Here is a 21,397-nt window from a genome sequence, read left to right on the forward strand (position 1 = left end):
TTTCCTGTTAACTTGATTTGAAGCCCTGTATTGCTCCCACCGTCTTGTTTTGACTGATTTTACTCTGCTCTGTTCTGTTTGATAGTATCAAGTTTGAGGGTATAAGCAACTACTTTGAAGGCAATAAGATTCACTATGACACCCATTCTGATTTGATTATTGTCTTTTTTTGAAATCCTATAATGTCTCCAATGCTTATGTTTTATTGGTCTTGTTCTGTACTGTTTTGTTCAATTTTATTATACCTAATGATATAGGCAATTCTTTTTAAGGTAGAAAGAGACATTATGGTAACCATTGTTGATTATCTTGTATTCTGTTTTTACATCATGTGCTATGTCCATCCTTTGTTTAGACTGACTGCTTTGTTTTGTCATATTTAATTTTATTCTCTTCCAAAAAATGTAATAAGAATGATGGGAGTAATAAAACCCAAAATGTGTAAATGTTGTTGTAAAAAATAGAGGGAAAAAAGTACTCTTAAGGATACAACTACAAGTGTGTTTAGGTGTGTTAAGATAGATGACCATATTGCTGGGTTTTTGTTGGATCATTGAACACAACTGTTTGCAGTCTCACTGTTTGAATGTCCACTTTGTATGCTTTAATCCTGTAAGTTGAACAACTATTTCTAAGATGACAATATGTAATCTATTAACTAGTGATTTCCCACTGTTTTTTTTGAAATCTGTATTACCTGTACCCTTATACTGTCCTTTAAATAAGAAAAAGAACATAGCATGACAAATATATGTCAACACGTATCAGCTATAGCCAGCAATGTAAATGGTCTCAATTCACAATCAAATGGAAAGGACTGGCAGAATGAATGAAGAAGTACACTACATGCAAGAAACACAGAAGTCAAAAATGTTCATACATTGAAAGCCAAACGATGGAAAATATTACTCCAAGCAATAGGTACCTGGAAAAGCAGGAGAAGCTCTTTTATTGGCAGATAAAGTGGATTTCAAGCCAGTACTGAGCAACTGAGACAAAGAACATCACTACTGGACTATACACCATGATTAAGTAGTATTCATTCCAGGGATTCTTGTGTAGTTCAACATATGCAAGATAATAAGTGTAGCATACCATATCAAGAGAGTCAAAGACAAACATCATATGATCACCTCAATAAGTACAGAAAAAGTGTTTGAAAAAGTCTCACATCCATTTATAATTTTTCTAAAAAACAGAAAATTGGAATAGATTGTCTTTAACTTAATCTGATAAAACCATCTGTGACAAACCAATAGCCAGCATCATACTATATTTTCAAAATTGAAAGTTTTCATTCTAACACCAGGGACAAAACAAGGATGTCCAGTATTACAGGTCTTGTTTAATATTGTCCTAAAAACATTAACTAGAACAATTAGATAAGAGAAAGAAATAAAAAGAATAAAGATAGGAAAAGCAGAAGTTAAATTATTATTACTTGTGGATGACATGATATTCTGCATAGAAAATCCCCAAAATTCTACCAAAGTAGTTCTATATTTAATAACCAAATTCAGTTCACAAACGTTTAGTGCAAACATTTCAGCTCAATGAACTCAGAGAAACTAGCTGTATAACCATGTGAAGTGTCTTGTGGAGAATAATTCTTTTCCATGCCTTCCTTTCCATTTCACCCATCACATCTTTTCTGTTCTTTTGAAATCCCGTACCCCAATTTACTACATCTATTTTACAGTTTGAATTTTATTTACTCATCCAGTGTCTTGTACCAGTGAGGCAATACCATGTTTACACATGTGCATTTGATTTGTTTCATTTCTGACTATGGTCACAAGTTACAGCCATTTGTCTATAAAAGCCTGGAATTTATCCTTTTTAAGAGCTAAATGGAACTCAATCATATAAAGACAATATATCCGTTTTATCTATTTCTCAGTTGATGAGCATTGGGGCTGTTTCCAAGATTTCACTATTACAAATTGTGCTGCTGTAAACTTGGGTGCACATGTATGATTGTGGTATGATGTTTGTAATTCTCCTAAGAAAATATCCATAAGGGGAATAGTTGGATCACAAGGTACCTCCAATCCTAGTGTTTTGAGGAATCTCCACCGTGATGTCCACAGTGTGATACCAATCTACACAGTAGCTGTGCCAGTCTACATTCCTACCAGGAGTGGAGAAGGTTTCTTGTTTCTCCACAGCCCTCCCAGAATTTGTTATTAGTTTATTTCTAGATGATAGCCATTCTTTCTGGAGTGAGATAGAATCTCAGTGTGGTTTTAGTTTGCATTTTTCAAATGACCAATGATGTTGAACATTTTTCATGTATTTATTTGTCATTTGTATTTCTCATCTGAGAAGTGCGTATTCATCTCAGATGCTCATTTTTGGATTGAGTCTTTGAATTTGGGGGCCTGATTTCTTTAAAAAATTCTTTATGTGTTCTAGATGGAATTCCTTTGTTGGAGAGACAGATAGCTTTAATATTTTCCCACTCTGTGGGTTGTCTTTTCACTATGTTGGTGATTTCTTTTGATATGCAAAAATTTTATAAGACAATGAGATCCCAGTTGTTGATTCTGGGATATATTTCCCATGTAATTTGTGTTTAGTTTATGAACACTCTGCCTACTCCTTTATCCTTAAGATTTCTACCTAATTTGTCTTCCTGTAGATTTAGTGGTTCTGTTTTAATATTTAGATCTTTGATCCATTTCAACTCTAGTTTAGTGCATGGTGATAGATATGAACTTAGTTTTAGTCTTCTGCATATGGAAAGTTGGGTTTCCAGCATCATTTATTGAAGAGGCTGTCTTTCTTCTAGTGAACATGTTTGGCCCCTTGGTCAAAGATAAGGCAGCTAAGTGTGCTTTAGTTGTATCTACACTTTCTAATCTGTTCCACTGGTCCTCAGGTCTATTTGAATTTTTTTTACCAGTACCATTTGATTTTATCACAGCAGCTTTGTAGTATAATTTCAAGTCAGAGATGTAATGTTTCTTGCCTTGCTTTTGTTGTGTAGGATTGCCCTTTTATTGTAAGTCTCTTCTGCTTCCAGATGATTTTTTGGAACTTTTTCTTAGACCTGTGAGGCATGCAAATGGTATTTGGATGTAATGGCATTAAATATACATAGCAGTTTTGGGAGTATGGCCATTTTCACAATGTCGGTGTTTCCTATCCTAAGCAAGGGATATCTTTCCATTTTCTAATATGTTCCTTGATCTCCTTTTTCAGAGTGCTATAATTTTCAGTGTATGGATCTGTTACTCCCTTTCTTAGATTGATTCCTAAGTGTTTCATTTTGAGGGCATGCTAGGTTTTTTATCAGTGAGTTTGTTGTTTGGGTATAGAAATGCTATTAATTTTTGAGTGTTGACTGTGCTTCTGAATTTGCTTTTTAAATCTCAGTCTTTTGCTGTGGTTTTTGGAGTCTTCTATGTAGAATATCATATCACCTGTGAATAATGATAATTTACCGTCTTCCTCTCCCATCCTTATTCCTTTTATATCCTTCTTATCTAGTTTCTGTGATTGTTTCCAGCACTATGTTGAATAGGAGTGTTGATAGTGGACATCTTTGTCTTGCTCTTGATTGTAGAGTGAAAGATTTCTATTTTTGTCCATTTAGTATGATGTTGGCTATTACTTTGTCATAGATGGCTTTTGTCAGATTGAGGTGATGACCATTTATTACATTTGTATGGTTTTTTATGATGAATGAATATTGGACTTTGTCAAAACTTTGCTGTATCTATTGAGATGATCACATGATTTTTGGCTTTAGCGCTACTGATATTGTATATTACATTTTTTGATTTATGTATGTGAAACATCCTTGCATGTCTAGGATAAATCCACTAGGTAGAGATGAGTAATCTTCTGGATAATTTGCTGCATTGTGTTTACTAATATTTTATTGAGGATATTTGCATGTGTGCTCATTAGAGAGATTGGCTTGTAGTTCTGTCTTTTTGGTTGGGTTTTCTCTGGTTTTGGTATCAGGTCCTCTAGGGATGAGGTAAGGAGAATTGCTTCCTTTTCAATTTCATTAAAGTGTTTGAGGGTTATTTGCACTAAAGCTTCTCTAAATTTCTTGTAGGATTTATCTCTGAATCTATCAGAACCTGGGCTTTTCTTTGTTAGTAATATTTTTTTTTACATTTTTTAATTTCGTTGACTGACATTTGTTTATTCAGAATTTTTATATTTTCTTGATTCAGTTTTGGCAATTAATACATTTCTCCAAATCCATCTGTTTTTGTGTTTTTCATCTTGTTGAGAAAATATTTTCAAAGTAAATATTGATGATCTTCTGAATTTTCACAGGACCTATTGAGATTTCACCTTTTTCATTCCTAAATGCATGAATTTAAGGGTTTTATTTTCATTTTTGATAAGGTTGTCTGGGGGTTTATCAAGTTTGTTTATTCTTTCAAAGAACTAATTCTGTGATTCATTAATCCTTTGTATTGCTTTCTTAGTCTCCATCATGTTAATTTGTGCTCTGATCTTTATAATTTCCTCCCTTTTAGGGCATTGAGCTTGATTTGCTCTTTTTTTCTAGAAGCTTGGTGTGCAGGATAACATTATTGATGTGTGCTCATTCACTTCTTCTTTTGTGAAAATTCACTGCTACAAATTTTACTCTGAGGACAGCTTTCATTGCATCCGATGAGTTCTGAGTTCTGGTATGTTGTATTTACATTTTCATTTGATTGTAGATATTGTGTTAATTTGTTCTTTAATTTCATTAGTTACACATTTGTTCTTCAGAATGGTGTTATTTGATTTTCATGTGTTTATGGAGTTTTTGCAGTGTCTTTTGACATTCATTTCCAATTTCACTAAACTCTGATCAGACAATATGCATGGGACAATTTTGATTCCTTTGCATTTACTTAGGCATGTTCTGTAGGCTAGTGTATGGTCTATTTTAGAGAACAACCCTTGTGCAGTTGAGAATTTATAATCTGATATTATTTTCTGAACACTCTGTAAACTGCTAAGATGATTTGCTCACATGTTTGATTTAGGTCTGTTATTTCTTTGGTGCTATCTTGTCTAGTTGATATATTTCAGTATGACATGGGGTCTTAAGGTCCCCTGTTATAACTATTATTTCTTATTTGATTTGTCATATCTGTTAATAATTTTCTTGTATAGTTGGGTGCTCCTGAGTTTGGTGCATATATATTTATGACGGATATCTCCTCCTCTTGAATTTCTCCCATAACAAGTATGTAATGACCTTCTTTGTCTCTTTTGATCATTTAGGTGTGAAGTTCACATTGTTTGTAAGGACAGCTACAGATCCTTTTTCTGGGTTTGTGCTGCATAGAGTATTGTTTCCATGTCTGAGTTCCTTTTTGAGTTAATGTGTTTCTCCTTTATGGCATATTGATGGTTCTTGTTTCTTGACTGATTCTGCCAGTCTGTTTCTTTTGATTTCTGAATTGAGACCATGTATATTGATGGGTACAACTGATATGTATTGGCCTATCTTTGTCATGTTATTTTCCTGTTGTTGGTTCCCTGCTTTTCCTTTCGGCTTAATTGTCTGCCTGCCTGTGATTTGCTTCTGTTGTTGTCCTTGGAATTGTGGGCATTTTTAATTGCAATTTAGAAGGTCCTTTAGTACACATTGTACTGATGGTTTTTCTGGTCATGGTTTCTTCAGTTATTGTTTGCCATGGAAGTACTTTACTTCTTGATTAATTTTGAAAGATATGCACCAAGGATTTAACTCAATTGCACAAGCACCTATCTGGAAAATGTGAGGTCATGAGTTCAATCCCTAGAACAAAGGAAAAAAGAAAGAAAGATGATATAGATAGTTTTGCAAGGCACATCAATCAGGGTTAGAAGTGGTTTTCTTTCAGGGCTTAAAATACTTCCCTCTACAGTCTTCTAGTTTTAAGCGTTTGTGTTGAAAATTCAGCCATGACTCTAATGGACTTTTCTTTAGAGGCGATTTGTTTGTTTTCTCTAATAGTTTTTAATATGCTGTTCTTGTGCTGAATTTCTGGGCTCTTGTTTATTATGTGTCTAGATTTAGATGTTGTTTATGGCTGTTTGGTGTCATATACACCTCACTTGAGATTCTGTTCCCATGCTTGGGAAATTTTCTTGGATTACTTCTGCTAATAGGTTTATTATGTTATTTGAGTTGACTCCTGCATTTTCAATGGCATCTATCAAATTACATTATTTTTCTTTGGATCATCTTGGAGCTGCTTATTGCTATTCCATGGTCCATTGTTATTGTTAAGTAGTATTTCCTTTTGTGATCACTAGCCATGATCCTGTCTTCAAGATCTGAGAGTGTATCTTCTGTTTTGTTTGCACAGTTTTTCTAGCTTTCGGAGGAATTTTTAATTTCCTGGTTATCTGTTGAATCTGTTTCATGCATTTTATTTCTTTCCCGCATTGTTCATTCAAAGTTTCTATCATTTCCCTAAGTTCCTCTATTTTATTTAAAACTAAGTCTTCTCTAGGTATCCTGAGCAATCACCTCATTATGTATGCAAGCTCTTTTTTTACCTAAAAATTATTTCTGATGTGATTTCCTGTATAGCCTCATGGATTTTTCTTTACTTCACTTGCTATCTTTTCAAAATTTTCAGGCACATGTCTTCCAAATATTTTAGTGTCTGTGCCTTCTGACCCTTGTATAGGTGGTCTGGACTTTTGAGATTGCATTTTGATTTTTTGTCATATCATTTTCTAATTCTGTTCCATGTTTCTTTGTCCCTATGCAAAATTCTTGTCCACCTGACTTACTGCTTGTTGGTTTCTATTTTGGTGTTTCCAGCTCACAAGTTTTGCCTGTGCAATTTATGTACTTTAATTGAGGTCCTACCGTGTAGCTAGCTTTCCCTCAGTCACCAGTCATGCAGTGTAGATCAGAGACCAGCCACCTGAATTCCTTTTGCAGGGCTGGTTGGCACATCCTCTATAATTTCCAGGCTGAAAACCCTAGGGATACTAACGTCAACCAATGATTGGTGTTGTTACACTTGTTTAAGACTCTTTTCCAGGATGTGAGTCCTACATTTCTATTGTGTACACCTTATACAGGGCACTATTGTGTTGCTAGGGATATCCTAGTCTTGCATGGTCCCCTGAATGGATGGTGGGCTTAGCCACATAGTCACAGGCTTGGTGCCATCACCAGCATTGTGTAGTCCCCTACATGGTGGGCAAGCCCACCCATGTGTTTGCAGGCTTGTCATGCACCTGTGGATGGAGCAAGAGTACATCAGCTCAAACACAGCCAGAATCTCCCCTAGAACAGACCACGTTTGCTCACAAACTCCTGTCTGACCGGAGCTCTACCCTGATTAAACTCAGAAAGTCTGATCTGTGACTTCCTTTGGCTCTCTCCCACCCAGCACCTATGCTAGGGTGACCTGGAAATTCTGGATGTAGTTACTCTGTGACTTTTCATTCCTAGAATAGTTTAGTGCTAAGCAATTAGCCACTTACCCAAATGGTTCAGGATTAATCAGTCCCAAACATCAAAGAGGATGCAATAGGGTTCTTCTTCAACTCTAGTCAGTCAAATGAAGGAAGCCACTTTCAGAGTAAACCCCAGCAGAGTATTTTTAGTTCACAATGACCACAGAGTCTTCTTGGGGTAACACTGCCAGTTCTGCCCATTGTTTCCCCATGAGACCACAAAACCTGACCAGATTTATATTCCATTTGCAAAGAAAGGATCCCTTCTCAGTAGTTGGAGTTAGTATTCCAGGCTGCTTTCTTCTTTTCTCTGTATTTTGATTAGGGTTTCCAGTTTCTCTGTGATCTCTAGGGTTCTTTGTCTGCTCCACCTTGATTTCCATGGCTCATGTTCTTTTTTGTTTCACTTAGTCATTGTTTTACAGCTGTCAGGTTTCATGGTCCTAGAGAGGCTGTGCTATGCTCCTGACTTTCAAACTGTCACCTTCTAATCTTTTTATTGGAACATTAATGTCTTTGAAAGCAATTAAAATTCACCAAATTGTAGAAATTTCAATAAAATAAGTTGACAGATGAAATCACTGACCAAGGTCGGCTATTTAGACCCAAATGGTAAAAAAATTTCTGAAGACATTTTCTATTTCTGAATCATCTCAACAAATGGGAACATTTCAAAGTGTTTTGCACATCATGAGAGGTCCTTCTCCAAAAATATGGCAAGGGTGCAAAAAGTTCCATGAACCACCATTGGAAACAGGAAGATGCTGGTCAGGAACATGTGACACCAGTGCCCAGAAGGAAGAGAGGAGGATGAGTCAGGCAGAGCTGATGTGTTAGGGGCCCGGACTGCACTGCCTGGGGAGCAGATGTGGGCATTAAGGGAAGGGCTAGCTGTAACCACCAAGGGACATCTGTCATTTATTCAACCAAATAAAATAACAGTTATACATATGTGTCTTCCAGGGTACCGATAACACAGTCAGTAAATGAGTACTGTGAACACACCATAAGCAAAAAGCTCTCCTCCACTGCAGGAAACCCCAGTGCCTCATTTAACACAAACATTTAAAATAACATTAACTATTATGAATACTAAATGAAGAAAACTAAGAAGAGATCAACTTGAGATCCAGAGATTGAAGTCAGATTTTGTCCAGCTTCATCACAAGGCTGTTTTTCCTGAGCTTTATTGCCACATTATTGATAAGACTTTGGTGTATTCTTGAAGTATAGAAATTGAAGTCTTCTATGCCCCTACACTGTAAAAAATTGTCACAACCTTACTGATTGACACAGCCTGTAACAAAATACATGTAGAGACAACTTGTGTCTTCTTCCCTTTTTATGTTCCTGCTTTGAAAACACATACTTTCAAGCTTCTTTGCAGATTTCAAGTATGCATTACTATTTTGGTAGCCACAGTAATGCAGAACTGTGGTGGGAAAGTGGGGAGATGTTAGTCCCAGGTTCAAATGCAAATGCAGTGTGAATCAGCTATGGAGATCTGTCGACATCATGGTGCCCACACCTCATACAGCAGTGGATGAGAAAGCTTCCTTTCCTCCTTTGGGCAAAGCATGTTCTCTTTCATGAAAAGGAAATTGATGGAGAATTTGTCCAGTGGATACAATAAAAGATCTGTAGCTATGTGTTATGTGCTCTCTGCTTGCTGAAGACAGGAGATCTCCACACCTAGCATCCTCCCTGCTCCACGCTCTCATCTACAGTGCAGCTCTCCTTCACAAAAATTGAAAAACTCACAATGATGTAGTGGAATCTGAACTTCCACGCTACCGTCAAAATTGAAAAACTTGCATAGACTCTGTCAAACTGCTTTTTATAAGAGGAGTTGTTCATAAAATGACAGAAATAAAGCTATGTATTAGCTTTTGAAGAATTAAATGCACCATGAATTTTTCTAAAAAATGTAACCTTGAAAAATAGCAATAAAATACAAAAGGATTATTATTTCATAAAAGAAAATTTACTCATTTACTGATATCAAAAGCAAAATAAAGTGGACAAAGATAGTTAATTTTCAAAGATTTTAGGAAAGTGACAGCATTCAGAGCAGAAGGCTGTGACAGAGTATGGGAAAAGGGCTGGAAATGTACAAGTAAGTAAAAATAGTGAACAAGGATGAAATGTAAGTGGAAGGCAGAGAGATAATGCAGTCTTCTACTAAGATGCAGACTTTGAAGAAGACACATGTAATCAGAAAGCATATTTATTTCATAAATTGTTAACATTTTGATATTGATCAATATGCTCATGTGGAGCCAGGGATTTAGCTCACTACTTAAGGGCTTGCCTGCTAAGTGCAAGGTTATAAGTTCAATCTTCTACCTATTATATACTTATGTACATATGCAGGAGCAGAATCACATCTAGGTCTCTCAGAGGGCAGTGAGTATACAGCAATGTCTACCTGTGGTGCTGGGTGCAACAGTATGCCATATGCAATGAGCATCCCTTGGGATTGTTCACAGTGTGTTTGGTGTAGCCCTGGTTAGATTTGTTACACCCTAGGCCTTATCTGAAAGCTTCCATGCACCAGGCCCCTGCTGTGCTATGGTGAGAAGGAGCTGGTCATCTTCCTGTGTGGGCAGCAAGTAGTGTAAACTTGGGCTACAACAGTCACATCCTGTTTTTCTACCTCTCCTCAGTTCCTGTTTCCTGTTCTGCAAAAGAAATATCATACCCCAAATCAGTCAGCCTCCCATGTCCTGTAAATCATGGAAGGGAAGGCAACAGAGGGTCACAGTGAAAAATTCTGTCCTGAGACATGGAGTCTACAGGTCTCTTGGGAGGCTGAGCTCATGCACTGTTGATACTAGGCCCAATCAGCCCAGGCCAACACCCAACACCAGGTACAGTTAATGAAGGCTCAGTCCACATGGGCACAGGTCACCACATGGGCACAGGTCACCTCCTGAGTGACTGCCTCTCCAGGATGTTTCAGACTCAGATCCTCTGTACCACATCCTCCCTTTTCCTGCTTATCCTTCAAACATAAAGGGCTTCCAAGCTGGGCAGGTACATGGTGGGTGCAGGTGACACAGCAGTCTTTCCAGTGAATCCTCAGGCAGCTCACCTGCAAGATGTCCCAGTACCTGGGTCTCATCCTGTTTAGGCGCTGAAATGACTCTGCCATGTGCTAAGCCAGTCTCCTGCAGGAGCCTGTGATACACAGATTCTGGGGTCCAGGGTGAGATGGAGTCATCTCTGTGAGGAGGAAACCCCAGTGCTGGAAACTAAGACCCCTGTGGATATCTGAAGTTGCTTGCTCTTCTCTAGCTTGTTCAGGAGGAGGAGATAAAGGGCTTTCCTGCTGCAGAGTCTGAGAGGAACCTCTGTGAGAGAACTGTCATAAATAATTCCACATTTTGCCTTTTCTTGGTTGAATCTGATATATTTCAGCCTATCCTCCCATACATACAGTAATATTAATAAAGAAAGTGTTGAAAAGAAACCTGGTTCAGGTTCAACCAGCACTCTAAGTGAAATTGCTGTTCTGGGAGACCTGTCATGTCCATGCTGGGGTGAACTTCACACTGCCCCAAAGCCAGGCAGCCCTGGAAATCACAATGTTCTAGGAGAAGGGAAATCTCACAGGAATGTAAATGAAGAAACCACTGATGGCCAGGAGTGGGAGAATGGCTCCACATTTCTTCTATAAGCCTAGAACTCTGCTTATAGAGATGATCAACAGAAGACTTTCTACCAGTTTGGCTAAGCATTGCTTTCCTGGGATGGAATGATACTGTGTGGTCAGCCATGCTCACACAGGTTGGGACCCTGATCTCTGAGCTCCAGAGTGGATTTCTAAACAACAAACTCACTGAGCACTGTTCTATATCTGACACCACAGTACAAAGAGGAGCAAATGGTGGGTGGCACAGGGGCTTCCTGAGCAGACAACCTCCCCGCCACTGCCAACCCATACATCCCATGGTGCTGCCTTCAGGGGTGCAGTATTGGGCTCTCATCCCTCCCCTTCTTCCTGTCAGGACCCTCAGCCAAAAACACACAGGAGGTGACAAAGGTGTGAGAACCCAGACCTTTCACAGCAGGATTCAACCACTGCCCAGTGCATCCAGGACTGTGAGCCCAGCCTAGCCTTGCTTGGATCTCAGCACCGGACAAGCCCATGTGGAGGCCAGGGCACTCTGGCCTCAGAGCACACAGTTTACATCATGCAAGAGTGTTGGCCTCTTCTGGTCAGGTTTCCTCCGAGGCGGTGCTGCTCCTGGTCAAAGTGGCCATAGCCCAATCAGCACAGAGTGGGACCAGGTTTAACACAGAGTTCCTTAGTGAAACCTAGCCTCCTGTGACTCCATTAGTGATGTCAGACATGTGAGGAGATGAGTCCCACTCAAGACCTCATTACAGGTGGCTAAGTGTCCTGAAACGCTCCTGTGATAATTCCATAGTTCTTGGTGCAAATGACCTGATAATTCTTTCTTCAAATTATCCAGTAAAGTCTCACAGTGATGATGTGTTCTGTATGTGATCTATCAGACAGGGCTGTGCCTAGGGATGGTACCACTTACATTTAAATTGGAATAAATGAAAAAAAGCTAAACCAGCTCGTTGTCCACATCTGCCTGAACTCAGGAGCTCACAGGGCACAGGCAAGTGGAAGCTGTGATATAGAAATGCAGGAATGCAGCCCTTTTCTTTTGTGGCAATTTTCTTCCTACTCTAGGTCAATGGTGGGTATTTAAAATCACAGGTCCATTTTTTCATGCATCTGGGACTCACAGGAAAGATTCACAGGCCAAGACATTTAACACTGATGGAAAGATGACTTTGTCTCCTGGTGTCAGGTAACAAGCAGAATCCATCCCTCCTGCACTGTCTCAGAACTCCTGCCCTCCTGGAAATTGCTGGGATGGAGATTTTGCCCCCTGCTGAGGCTGTGAACCTGTTCTGAGCCTGGTGTCCTGTAGACAGGGAGCCATGGCTGCTCTCTACACCCAGTGTGCTCTGGAAGTGGGTTTCTGCTGACTTCCCAAGGTTCCCTTCATTCCTCTCTTTCCCTGGATTCAGTGTCTGTGCAGAACAAGCTCTGGCTTGCTACTCTGAACTAGGGGCTCCCTCACTGTTGGAATTAGCACACAGTTTTTATTCCATGGAATTCCCTGTATTTCTGGAGCACTCGGGGGGAATACACAGTTTCCCTTCATGTCTCAGCCCAGTTAGGTGGGTATTTGAATTTCCACCGTGTCTGTGGCCCTTGGCCCACAATTCACTGTTCGGTTCCTGATCTCGTTGGCCTCTCATGCCTGGAACATCGGTGCTCTGAGGCCCAAGTGATTCCCATTCACCTCTCTGAGCCAGGTCTCCTTCAAGGATTCTGTTAGAGGACGATTCTGGAACACGTGCTGGGGAATTGCTCTGATGTCCACCCCCAACAGAGGAAGACTGTATGGACCCCAGGACCCTCTAATGTGATCCAGTCACTCTCTTTTTCCCTGGTGCAATAGTACGATGGTGCTTCCTCTGTTGTCTGAGGTCTGTGTCTGAGGGTCACACACAGGTCAGTGGGCAGAGAGGAATCCTCACACACTGTGAACCTGCTGTGTGCAGGACGGCCACTCATGCTGCAGGAGACACACAGCCCACACTGCAGAGGACAGAATGATGAGGGACAGAGAGAAGTCCACACCCCTTTTCTCCCAGACATTGCATGGAACTGGGCCTGGTGCGGCTCACTTGGTGTTAAGAGGAAGCTGCACCAGGAACAAATATTCTTAGCTTTGTAGCACTATACAGCCAGCCTCTCAGCAGTATATGTGCTGTTATATTTTTCAAGGGTGATCAAGAAGAGATTGCAGATTACATCTTAAGAACATTGTTACATTTTTGTGCTCAACATTTCCCCTATATACACAAGCATAGCTGCCAATCATTGTATGTGGGGAAAACGTGTTAACCAATTTTCCACTGGTAGGAGTTTCCCAACTGTCATCTTCCTCCCTGTAAGCAACAATGACCTGACCCAAAAACACAATGGTCAAATCTGTTTGGGGAGGGAATTTGTTACCATTTGTTTCAAGGTTCTCTATAGGTTCTCTTCCAAATTTCCTAATATATTCTTCTGATCCTATATGGGTTTTTCTTAGTGTTTCTGCCACACTTTCAAATTTTGGCATACATGAGCTGTTTAAATTTTAGTTTGACAAAAAGTCAACAGTTTCCCCAAACTACTGAAAAAGCAGTGTTCGATCCACTTCCTGAGACAGTGCTTATTTCCATCTGAAGCCTCCTGAGTGTCACCTTCACTGTCTCCACTTCTGCCCAGATTCTGATGCTCACCAGAACCTCAGTTAAATTCCTCCCTGCCAGCACTCTAGGCTGTCTCCTGCCTGCTCTTCCCTACTTTTCCAGATTCCACTCCTAGATCAGTTCCACAGCCACTCCCAGTGCTGCCCTTAGCTCAGGTGACTCTGAACTATTCCTGATCCATCCACCAGGGGATGCTACTCCAACTGCATGTTCCCCTCCTGCTTCCCTGTGCTCTGGTCGCACTGCTCTGGTCACAGGTCACCTCTCAGAGGCTCTCTGGCAGCTCTGGCCCATATGAAGTTTCAGACAGGAGCACAGGGACCATGGGCCCATTGTGTTCCTGTGCCTCCTGGTTTGAGGACCCTGAGCCTCCTGTCAGGGAAGCAGTCACCATGCTCATACCAAGTGCACTTGAGATCTCAGAGCTGGAAGCTCCAGCTAACTTGAGCCACTGTCCCAGTAAGCAGAGTCCCTTCATGTACCAAGCACTATGTCCTTACCCTGAGAGCCTCAGAGGCAGCCTAACCACTTGACACTCTGATGGTGTAGACTGTGTGTGTGTGACTGATGGTGTAGAGCAGAGTCAAGGAGCAGCATTTGTCACTGTCTTCCTGCTGCAGAGCCCAGAGCACCAGGACTCTCAGAAAGTGACCTACTTAGAGGTGCATGCCTCCAGTTGGAGATGTGGGGGATTTCCCCTTCTTCCCCAAGTCAAGGCATTTTCTGGATTGAGGGATGTTGGGAGCCGCGGCCGAGCCCGGTCGCCTTACTTGGCGGACGTGAGGCCTGTAGGAAAGAGCAAAGCCTGAGCTAGATTACCCCTCCCATCGAGTGTGCTAAGATGGCGCTTATTTCCTGCTTGGTAAACAACCCGCCCTGTAAGATCTCCTGCTTCCTGCTTGGTAAACAACCCGCCCTGTAAGATCTCCTGCTTCCTGCTTGGTAAACAACCCGCCCTGTAAGATCTCCTGCTTCCTGCTTGGTAAACAACCCGCCCTGTAAGATCTCCTGCTTCACAACCCGCCCTGTAAGATAGTCTGCCTAGCAACAACTGAACCCTATAAAAGTGAGTGCCTCTCCCGCCAAGAAAAAAAGAAGAAGCAAAAGAAGCAGAAGAAGCACGCAAGGAGCCGCGGAGAGCGGACCGGTAGAGGCTTCGGGACAGACTGTAGGGAGAAGCACGCAAGGAGCCGCGGGGAGCGGACCAACAGAGGCTTCGGCCGGGAGGATTCCCGGGGCAGGCTGTACGGAGAAGGAAAATAAAAGAAAAGGTTGTCCACTGCCAGATTTTGTTGTGTGTCCTTCCTGCCGGCCGGGAGTGACACCGACAGAGGGACAAACCTTCAGCAGCGGACTGACAGAGGGACAGGTGGGTGAGTTCCATCACCGGTAGCTTCCCAGGCCTTTTCAGCCTGCACCCTCATTCTCATTCCTACTCTTTCCTCTCCCAGGCAGCTGACTCAAGGTCTCCAAGGACTGACCTATGCCCAGACAGGAGAAAACACAGCCCCATTCTCCCAGGAACAGGAGCCCATAACTGTGCCTAGTGTGTACACCCACCTGGTCTTCCACCAGGTCAGAAGAAATCTGAGACCTCACTGAGCAAGCATTGGCATGTGGGGTCTCAGAAGGGACAGGATCTGCCCCGTGAAAACTCAGCTAAAGACCATAGGCAACCTGGGGGTCTGGCATGGGACACTGAGGTGTTCTACACATCACCTCACCCTGTGGTGTGAGGTGGCTACACCAACATATCTGAGTATTTAACAAGTTAATTTTGACAATAACTAAGACTCGGCCAAGGATATCACAAAGTGTTCAGTAACATACACCAGCCTTAAATAAATTGAAACAGAAAAACTCAAAACATTCAGTGATTTATGTTTGCATAATAATGGCATTAATTTTGACAAAGTAGAGAATAATGATCCAAGCAACCAATAGTAACTGGAATTCACACAATTTAAATACAAACTTGTCAGTAAAATCTAATACAGTTTATGAAACCTGTTAACAGTAAAAAGGAAAACAAATATTAACCTTTTCCTCAGCACACACAAACCATCACCACCCTGGGTGATCCTCTATGTCCACACTAGGAGCACTGTGCTCTGTTCCCCATCAACACTGACCCCAGTGGTCAGAGGTCCCTGGGTGTCATTCCCAGCTGGGATCAGTGAGAGCCCACCTGGCTGAAGCAGGTAAGCTCTGTCACTTGTTCTGAACCTGCGCAGCTTGCATGTTGGGGAATAGAAGCCTCATCCACTGGAAGAGGGTCTGAACATACCTCAGTTTTGGGTCTGATTGATGACCCCAAAGACTCAGGCATCACAAGTGTGGCTTTGGGGAGGAGCCTGGATCATGGCTGTGTGCACTAGAATTGTCCACTGATAGGTTTACAGCCACGTGTGTTATTGAACAGTGAAGCCTGGAGAGAAGGGGTGGTCACTATGAGCATGGGATGGAAGCTCATGTCCTCCAGTCCCCTCACTACTTCCTGCCCACCACACCATAGACTGTTTCTCCTCTCCCACATCACCTGGCCTTGGAATCAGCTGACTATGAACTGAAATCTATACACCAGAACTAAAATAAACTTTTCTTGCTTAACTTATGGGTGTGTTTTATTTTTTCCCCAGCACAAAAAAGAACAATAAAGACAAACAACTGTGGGGGGGGCAACAAATCTTCCTCACTGGGTCTGATGCCTGTGTTGAGTATGGGATGACTGAGTTCACAGCACCTCTGTCTGAGGACTCAGAATGTTTGACTGACTTACCTGGAAAATCCAAAATCCTGTTCTCAGGTTAAGGCAACCAGCTCACCAGGAACTCAGAAGGGAAGGGAGTAAGGGGCCATGTGATACAGGATGAAGGCTGGGTGGGGGGCTATGCCCAACACCGCAGTGGGTGCTGATGGGCTGACAGACATGGGAAAATCCCCTCAGAACATCCGGTACAGGGAACTGGGATAGCTCTGCAGGTCGAGTGTGAGTGTGTTTTCTGGAGTAATGGATGCAGGTATAGAGGATATAACTGCAGACATTACAGATATAAATATTGGTGTTGATACAGATTTAAACAGTCACTAGATGCTGCCTTGATGGGTGGAATCCACATCCTAAGGAGCAAAGGGGAGCACAGTAAGTGACCTCCAGCACTCTGGACCTCACACAGGAAATGTGCAAGTCCTGAGCCTGACATTAGGGATGCTGGGTTAGAAGGTCTTCCCAGTGAAGAAAACTACACCACTAATAAAGTGAAGACATTACTTTCGCCTTGGCTCTTGATCACTGAAGAGGAAAATGTTTAGTATACTCGTGTGTTCTGGACAGTTTTCTTTTATGATCAACTGCACACAGTAAACCAAAAGAACTAAAAAACAAAGTTTAAAGTCAGAAAATTATATTTTTTTGGATTGGTAAAAAGAGGAACGACTTCAAATAAACAATTTATCAAGCAACTCCAAGGAACTAGGAAAATTCACAAGAAGCAAGTTCAAACCTGCCAGAGTTGATCTTCAATCACATTAATACAACTGACTTCCTTCTCCTTTGAGAATCCCTGCCTCAATCGTTCCTAATCACCCGAGTTTCCCTAACCCCCTGCATGCTGTCTGATGTGGTTGTATCTGCTCCTTGCCCCTGACCTGCATGGAGGTTCCTCCTGTCAGGGCTCATCTGCTTCTCTGCTCTTCTCCACCTGAAGCAGGAATCTACATCTTCCCCAGAGCATCTCCTGGGATGGAGGAAGGTGGTCTTGTAAGGATGACCTTGCTGTGCAGAAGAAAGAGCTGAGGGAGGCAAAAGACCCATGGGAGGCTCTGAGAGGAAGGACCAGCCCATGGTGACTGTGCCCTGGAGCAGTTCCGAGGTGAAGGCTCTGGGTGTATCAGCTGCTGTGTCCTGGCCATCAGTGAGGTGAGAATCACTGAGGAACACTTGGGAAGATGGGAAACTCCACATCAGTCTGGAGAACAGCCTGTCTGAGACCTGGGAAAAAGGAGGCTGGTGTTGCTGGATGTCAGTTCCACTTCCTGTGGGGCTCATGATGTGCCCGCCCTACGAAGGGCAGAAATTAATGCCCAGCTGTGAAAGAAAACTGTGGTCTCCTCTATTCACACAGCCTCGCCTGGAGGTAGGAGACACCATGACCACCACCCTCACGGCCCTGCTCTGCATTGGTGAGAATGGAACATGGGGATGGGAACCCTAGTCTGGAACCAACAGTAAGGCCCTGGTCCATGAGGGGACCCAGGGCTTCGGAGGCTCTGGGGAGCAGAGGACCTGCTCAGGCTCCAGAGCAAACCTCTCACAGGAAGCTTTCTTCCAGGGCTGATTCTGGGTCCCAAGACCCCAGCAAAGGCAGGTGAGTGTGTACTGAGCTGTCATAGGTCCCTCCTCCTGGGCACAAGGGGCTACTGCAGTGGGAATGGAGCACAGCAACTGTGCACTGGTGCTGGGAGGCCTGAGGGTCCTCAGGATGAGAACTGGGATGTAAGGGGATGAGGAGGTGGTGCTGGGACCCAGATGTGATTTCCTCGCAGGTACCCTGCCCAAACCCAGGCTCTGGGCTGAGCCAGGATCTGTGATACCACTAGGAGAAGCAGTGACCTTCTGGTGTGAAGAGACTCCAGGGGCCCACGAATATGTACTGTACAAAGAGGGAAGCCGATCGATCTGGAGAAGACAAACGTCAATGCAACTCAAGGATGTGGCCAAATTCTCCATCCTATCTGTGAAACAGCACCATGCAGGGCAATATCGCTGTTACTACCAAGCCCCCTCTGGCCAGTCAGAGCACAGTGATTCCCTGGAGCTGCTGGTAACAGGTGAGAGGACACTGAGGATCTTAGCCACAGCTTCTGCCCTCCGGAAGGGGTCTGCTCACAGGGGTGTACCTTCTCACAGCCCAGCCCTGGGGACAGTGTGGGAGGTGTGGGTCCATTTCACATGCTGCCTCTTTCTCTCCTAGGTTTCTACAGCAAACCCAGCCTCTCAGCCCTACGGAGCCCTGTGGTGGACTCAGGAGGGAATGTGACCCTTCAGTGTCAGGCACAGCTGGTATTTGACCAGTTCATTCTGACTAAGGAAGGAGGAGACAAGCTCTCCTGGACTCTGGACTCACAGCAATACCCTAGTGGGCAGGCCTACGCCCTGTTCCCTGTGGGTCCTGTAACCCCCAGGCAGAGGTGGACATTCCGTTGTTATGGCTCTTACAATATAGAACCAAACATGTTGTCAGAGCCCAGTGATGCCCTGGAGCTGCTTGTATCAGGTGAGCAAGTGCCTGCATAGACCCAAGCATGTTTCATTCCTAAATAATTGTCAGGGGCCCTATTACAGAGGATTCCTAGAAGAGAGTTTTGGTCAGGATGTCCACAGGGTTGGAAACCTCAATATGACTCACAGGGCAGCACAGGAGGGCCAGGGTGTGGCAGGAAGCAGCCCCTCAGTCTGGGTCCTCCTCCCTCTAGTGCTGTCCAGGAAGTACTCTCTTCTGACCCAGAAGGGCCCTGTGTGGCAGCCTGGGCACAACCTGACCCTCAGGTTTTGCTCTGACCCCGGCTATTTCAGATTCACTCTGTCTAACAAAGGGGAAGACATTCTCACACAGTGCCCTGGCCAGCAGGCCCAGACTGGGCACATTTAGGCTGACTTCCCCATGGGCCTGGGAGTGGTTTCCATGGGGGCCTCTATACATTATATGGTGGACACTGCCTCTCCTTCAATTCCTTGGTTCCTATTGATGCCCTAGACATTCTGATCAGAGGTGAGGAGGCCAGGGCTCAGTCAGGGACCCAGACTCTACACAAGGTCTGCTGAAGGATGAGGCTGGGATACCCAGCCTCAGGGAGGAGATAGAGACACAGGGGAAGTGAGGAAGGGAAGAGGGAGAGGAAGCAGAGACAGACAGAGGGCGAGGGCCCTCAGAGACAGCCCCACTAAGGCCTAAGCTCAGAACAAGATAGGGCAGCCCCTCACCATCTCCTTCTCTGGTATGAGGGGCTGCTTCTCAAAGTCTTCTGGGATAAGAGAGGAAGTGAAGGCCTGGGCTCCCTGCCCATGTCAGCTGTGTTCTTCCCCCATGCTGGACCCCAACATCTCCCTCAGCTTTGAAATCACCCCATGCAGCACCCATTCTGAGCCTGTGGGCACCTGGGTTCATATCCTTTTCTCTGCCCCTGGACAGCAGTGGACCTTGAGAATCAGCCTCTCACACCAGAATCCAGACCCTTAAATGGAGAGTGAGGGCACTGCTTGGAGGGGTCACGGACAGGGGCTGAGCTGTGGGGCTGCTGCAGCCTCCTCTGGAGATGCTGACTCAGACCAGCCCCTCCTGTGTGGCCTCAGTTTCTCCAGGTATAAAGGAGAGGCCTGGCAATGAACTTCAAGTTGCTCTTTCGGCTGATCTTGCTGTGATCCCTGGAGAGGTGGCCTCCAATGGGAGCCTCCAGAACCCCACACTGCCATGATCCTGTCTCTCTCTACACAGTGACAGTGACAATGTCCAGGGGAAGACACAGGGCCAGGGCAGGATGTCCAAGCTCCTTCCCTCCAGATCAGGAGGCTGAGCTCTGCTGGAGAGAACAGGGCAGAAGTCCAGCTCCATGGGTTCATCCCCATCTGGGCCTCTTGCTGTTTCCCTGGGCTGGCAACTCCCCTCTTTCAGCCTCCATTTCCTCCTAGGTAAACTGCATGAGGGGGTGGGTGATCCCATGTGCAGCACTGTGAGAGTGTGAGGGATGCAAAGGTCCAAAGTGGGCTGGCGCACACTAGGTGTTCAATGAAGTGACAATTTTCCTCTTTCAAGGCAGCACCCCAGGCATAGGACTGCAAGGGAACCCGAAGGTTGTGATCGGAGTCTCCATGGCCTCCTCTGTGCTCCTTCTCCTTCTCCTCTTCTTTGGATACTGGTGCAAGGGAAGGAGTAGGAAGGCAGGTGAGCAGGGTGGGTGAGACCCAGGAAACTGTGGGTGCTGTAGTCTCCCAGGAAACCAATCCTAGGGAAGAAGTCTATGCAGAATCTCCTGTGCAGAACCTCACAGAAGAGAATACAGCACAAAAATGGGTGCCTGTCCCTGGGGGAGTCTCTGGAGTGGTCTGCGCTTCTCCTCCACAGGCCTCATAGGCTTCCAAGTCCATGGGGTTAAAGGCTTCCTTCCAGCCCTGCATGGCCTGTGGAATGTGTGGTTCTGACCTCCTAGCCGAGATTTTGTCCATCTACAGGCCCAGAGAGAAGTGACTTCCCATGTCCTACAGGGGACATGGGGCCAGCGCCCAGGGACAGAGGCCTGCGGAGGAGGTCATTCCTGTCTGAGGACCCTGAATCCCCTGTCTGCTGCCCTCACAGAATCCTGACACCCCAAGGGATCTCCAGTTCCTGCCAAGCTACTGCAGCCCAGGAAGAAAATCTCTGTGAGAGGAAGATGGGTGGGGGATGGGAGATGCCCCAAGGTCTCAGCATCACAGGGGCACAGGAAGCTGGGGCTCAGAGTTCAGTCAGTCTGAACTCTGACACTGCTCCTGGAGACATCATACAGCTGCCTGGCTCTGTGTCTCCAGCTGGATATGGCAGGGATTGAGGGAGTGAGAGTACCCAGGACACTGGCCAAGAGCTGACCACTCTTCTGTACATGCAGATGCCACAGTGAACAATACAAAGCCTGAGGACCGAGT

At 44.1% G+C, this 21,397-nt stretch overlaps 1 protein-coding gene across 1 annotated transcript; it reads left to right on the plus strand.

Moving 5' to 3' along the window:
* The first annotated feature begins 17,867 nt into the window (after positions 1-17,867).
* On the plus strand, positions 17,868-19,370 carry LOC100719674 (leukocyte immunoglobulin-like receptor subfamily A member 6). Its single transcript, XM_063254039.1, has 5 exons — positions 17,868-17,901; positions 18,051-18,086; positions 18,265-18,549; positions 18,693-18,995; positions 19,195-19,370. Exons 1-5 carry the CDS (start codon positions 17,868-17,870, stop codon positions 19,368-19,370), a joined length of 834 nt encoding a protein of 277 aa, XP_063110109.1.
* Positions 19,371-21,397: the final 2,027 nt, after the last annotated feature.

The sequence above is a fragment of the Cavia porcellus genome, unplaced genomic scaffold, assembly GCF_034190915.1.
Source record: "Cavia porcellus strain 051 isolate PalLab524CR breed Dunkin Hartley unplaced genomic scaffold, mCavPor4.1 scaffold_7, whole genome shotgun sequence".
Lineage (NCBI taxonomy): Eukaryota > Metazoa > Chordata > Mammalia > Rodentia > Caviidae > Cavia > Cavia porcellus.

What these genes read in the sequence shown, in the direction of transcription:
- LOC100719674 (XM_063254039.1), top strand. Translation starts at nt 17,868, where the DNA reads ATGACCACCACCCTCACGGCCCTGCTCTGCATTG. An exon ending in CACGGCCCTGCTCTGCATTG is followed by an intron (nt 17,902 to 18,050) that starts GTGAGAATGGAA and finishes GCTTTCTTCCAG; the next exon opens with GGCTGATTCTGGGTCCCAAG. An exon ending in CAAGACCCCAGCAAAGGCAG is followed by an intron (nt 18,087 to 18,264) that starts GTGAGTGTGTAC and finishes ATTTCCTCGCAG; the next exon opens with GTACCCTGCCCAAACCCAGG.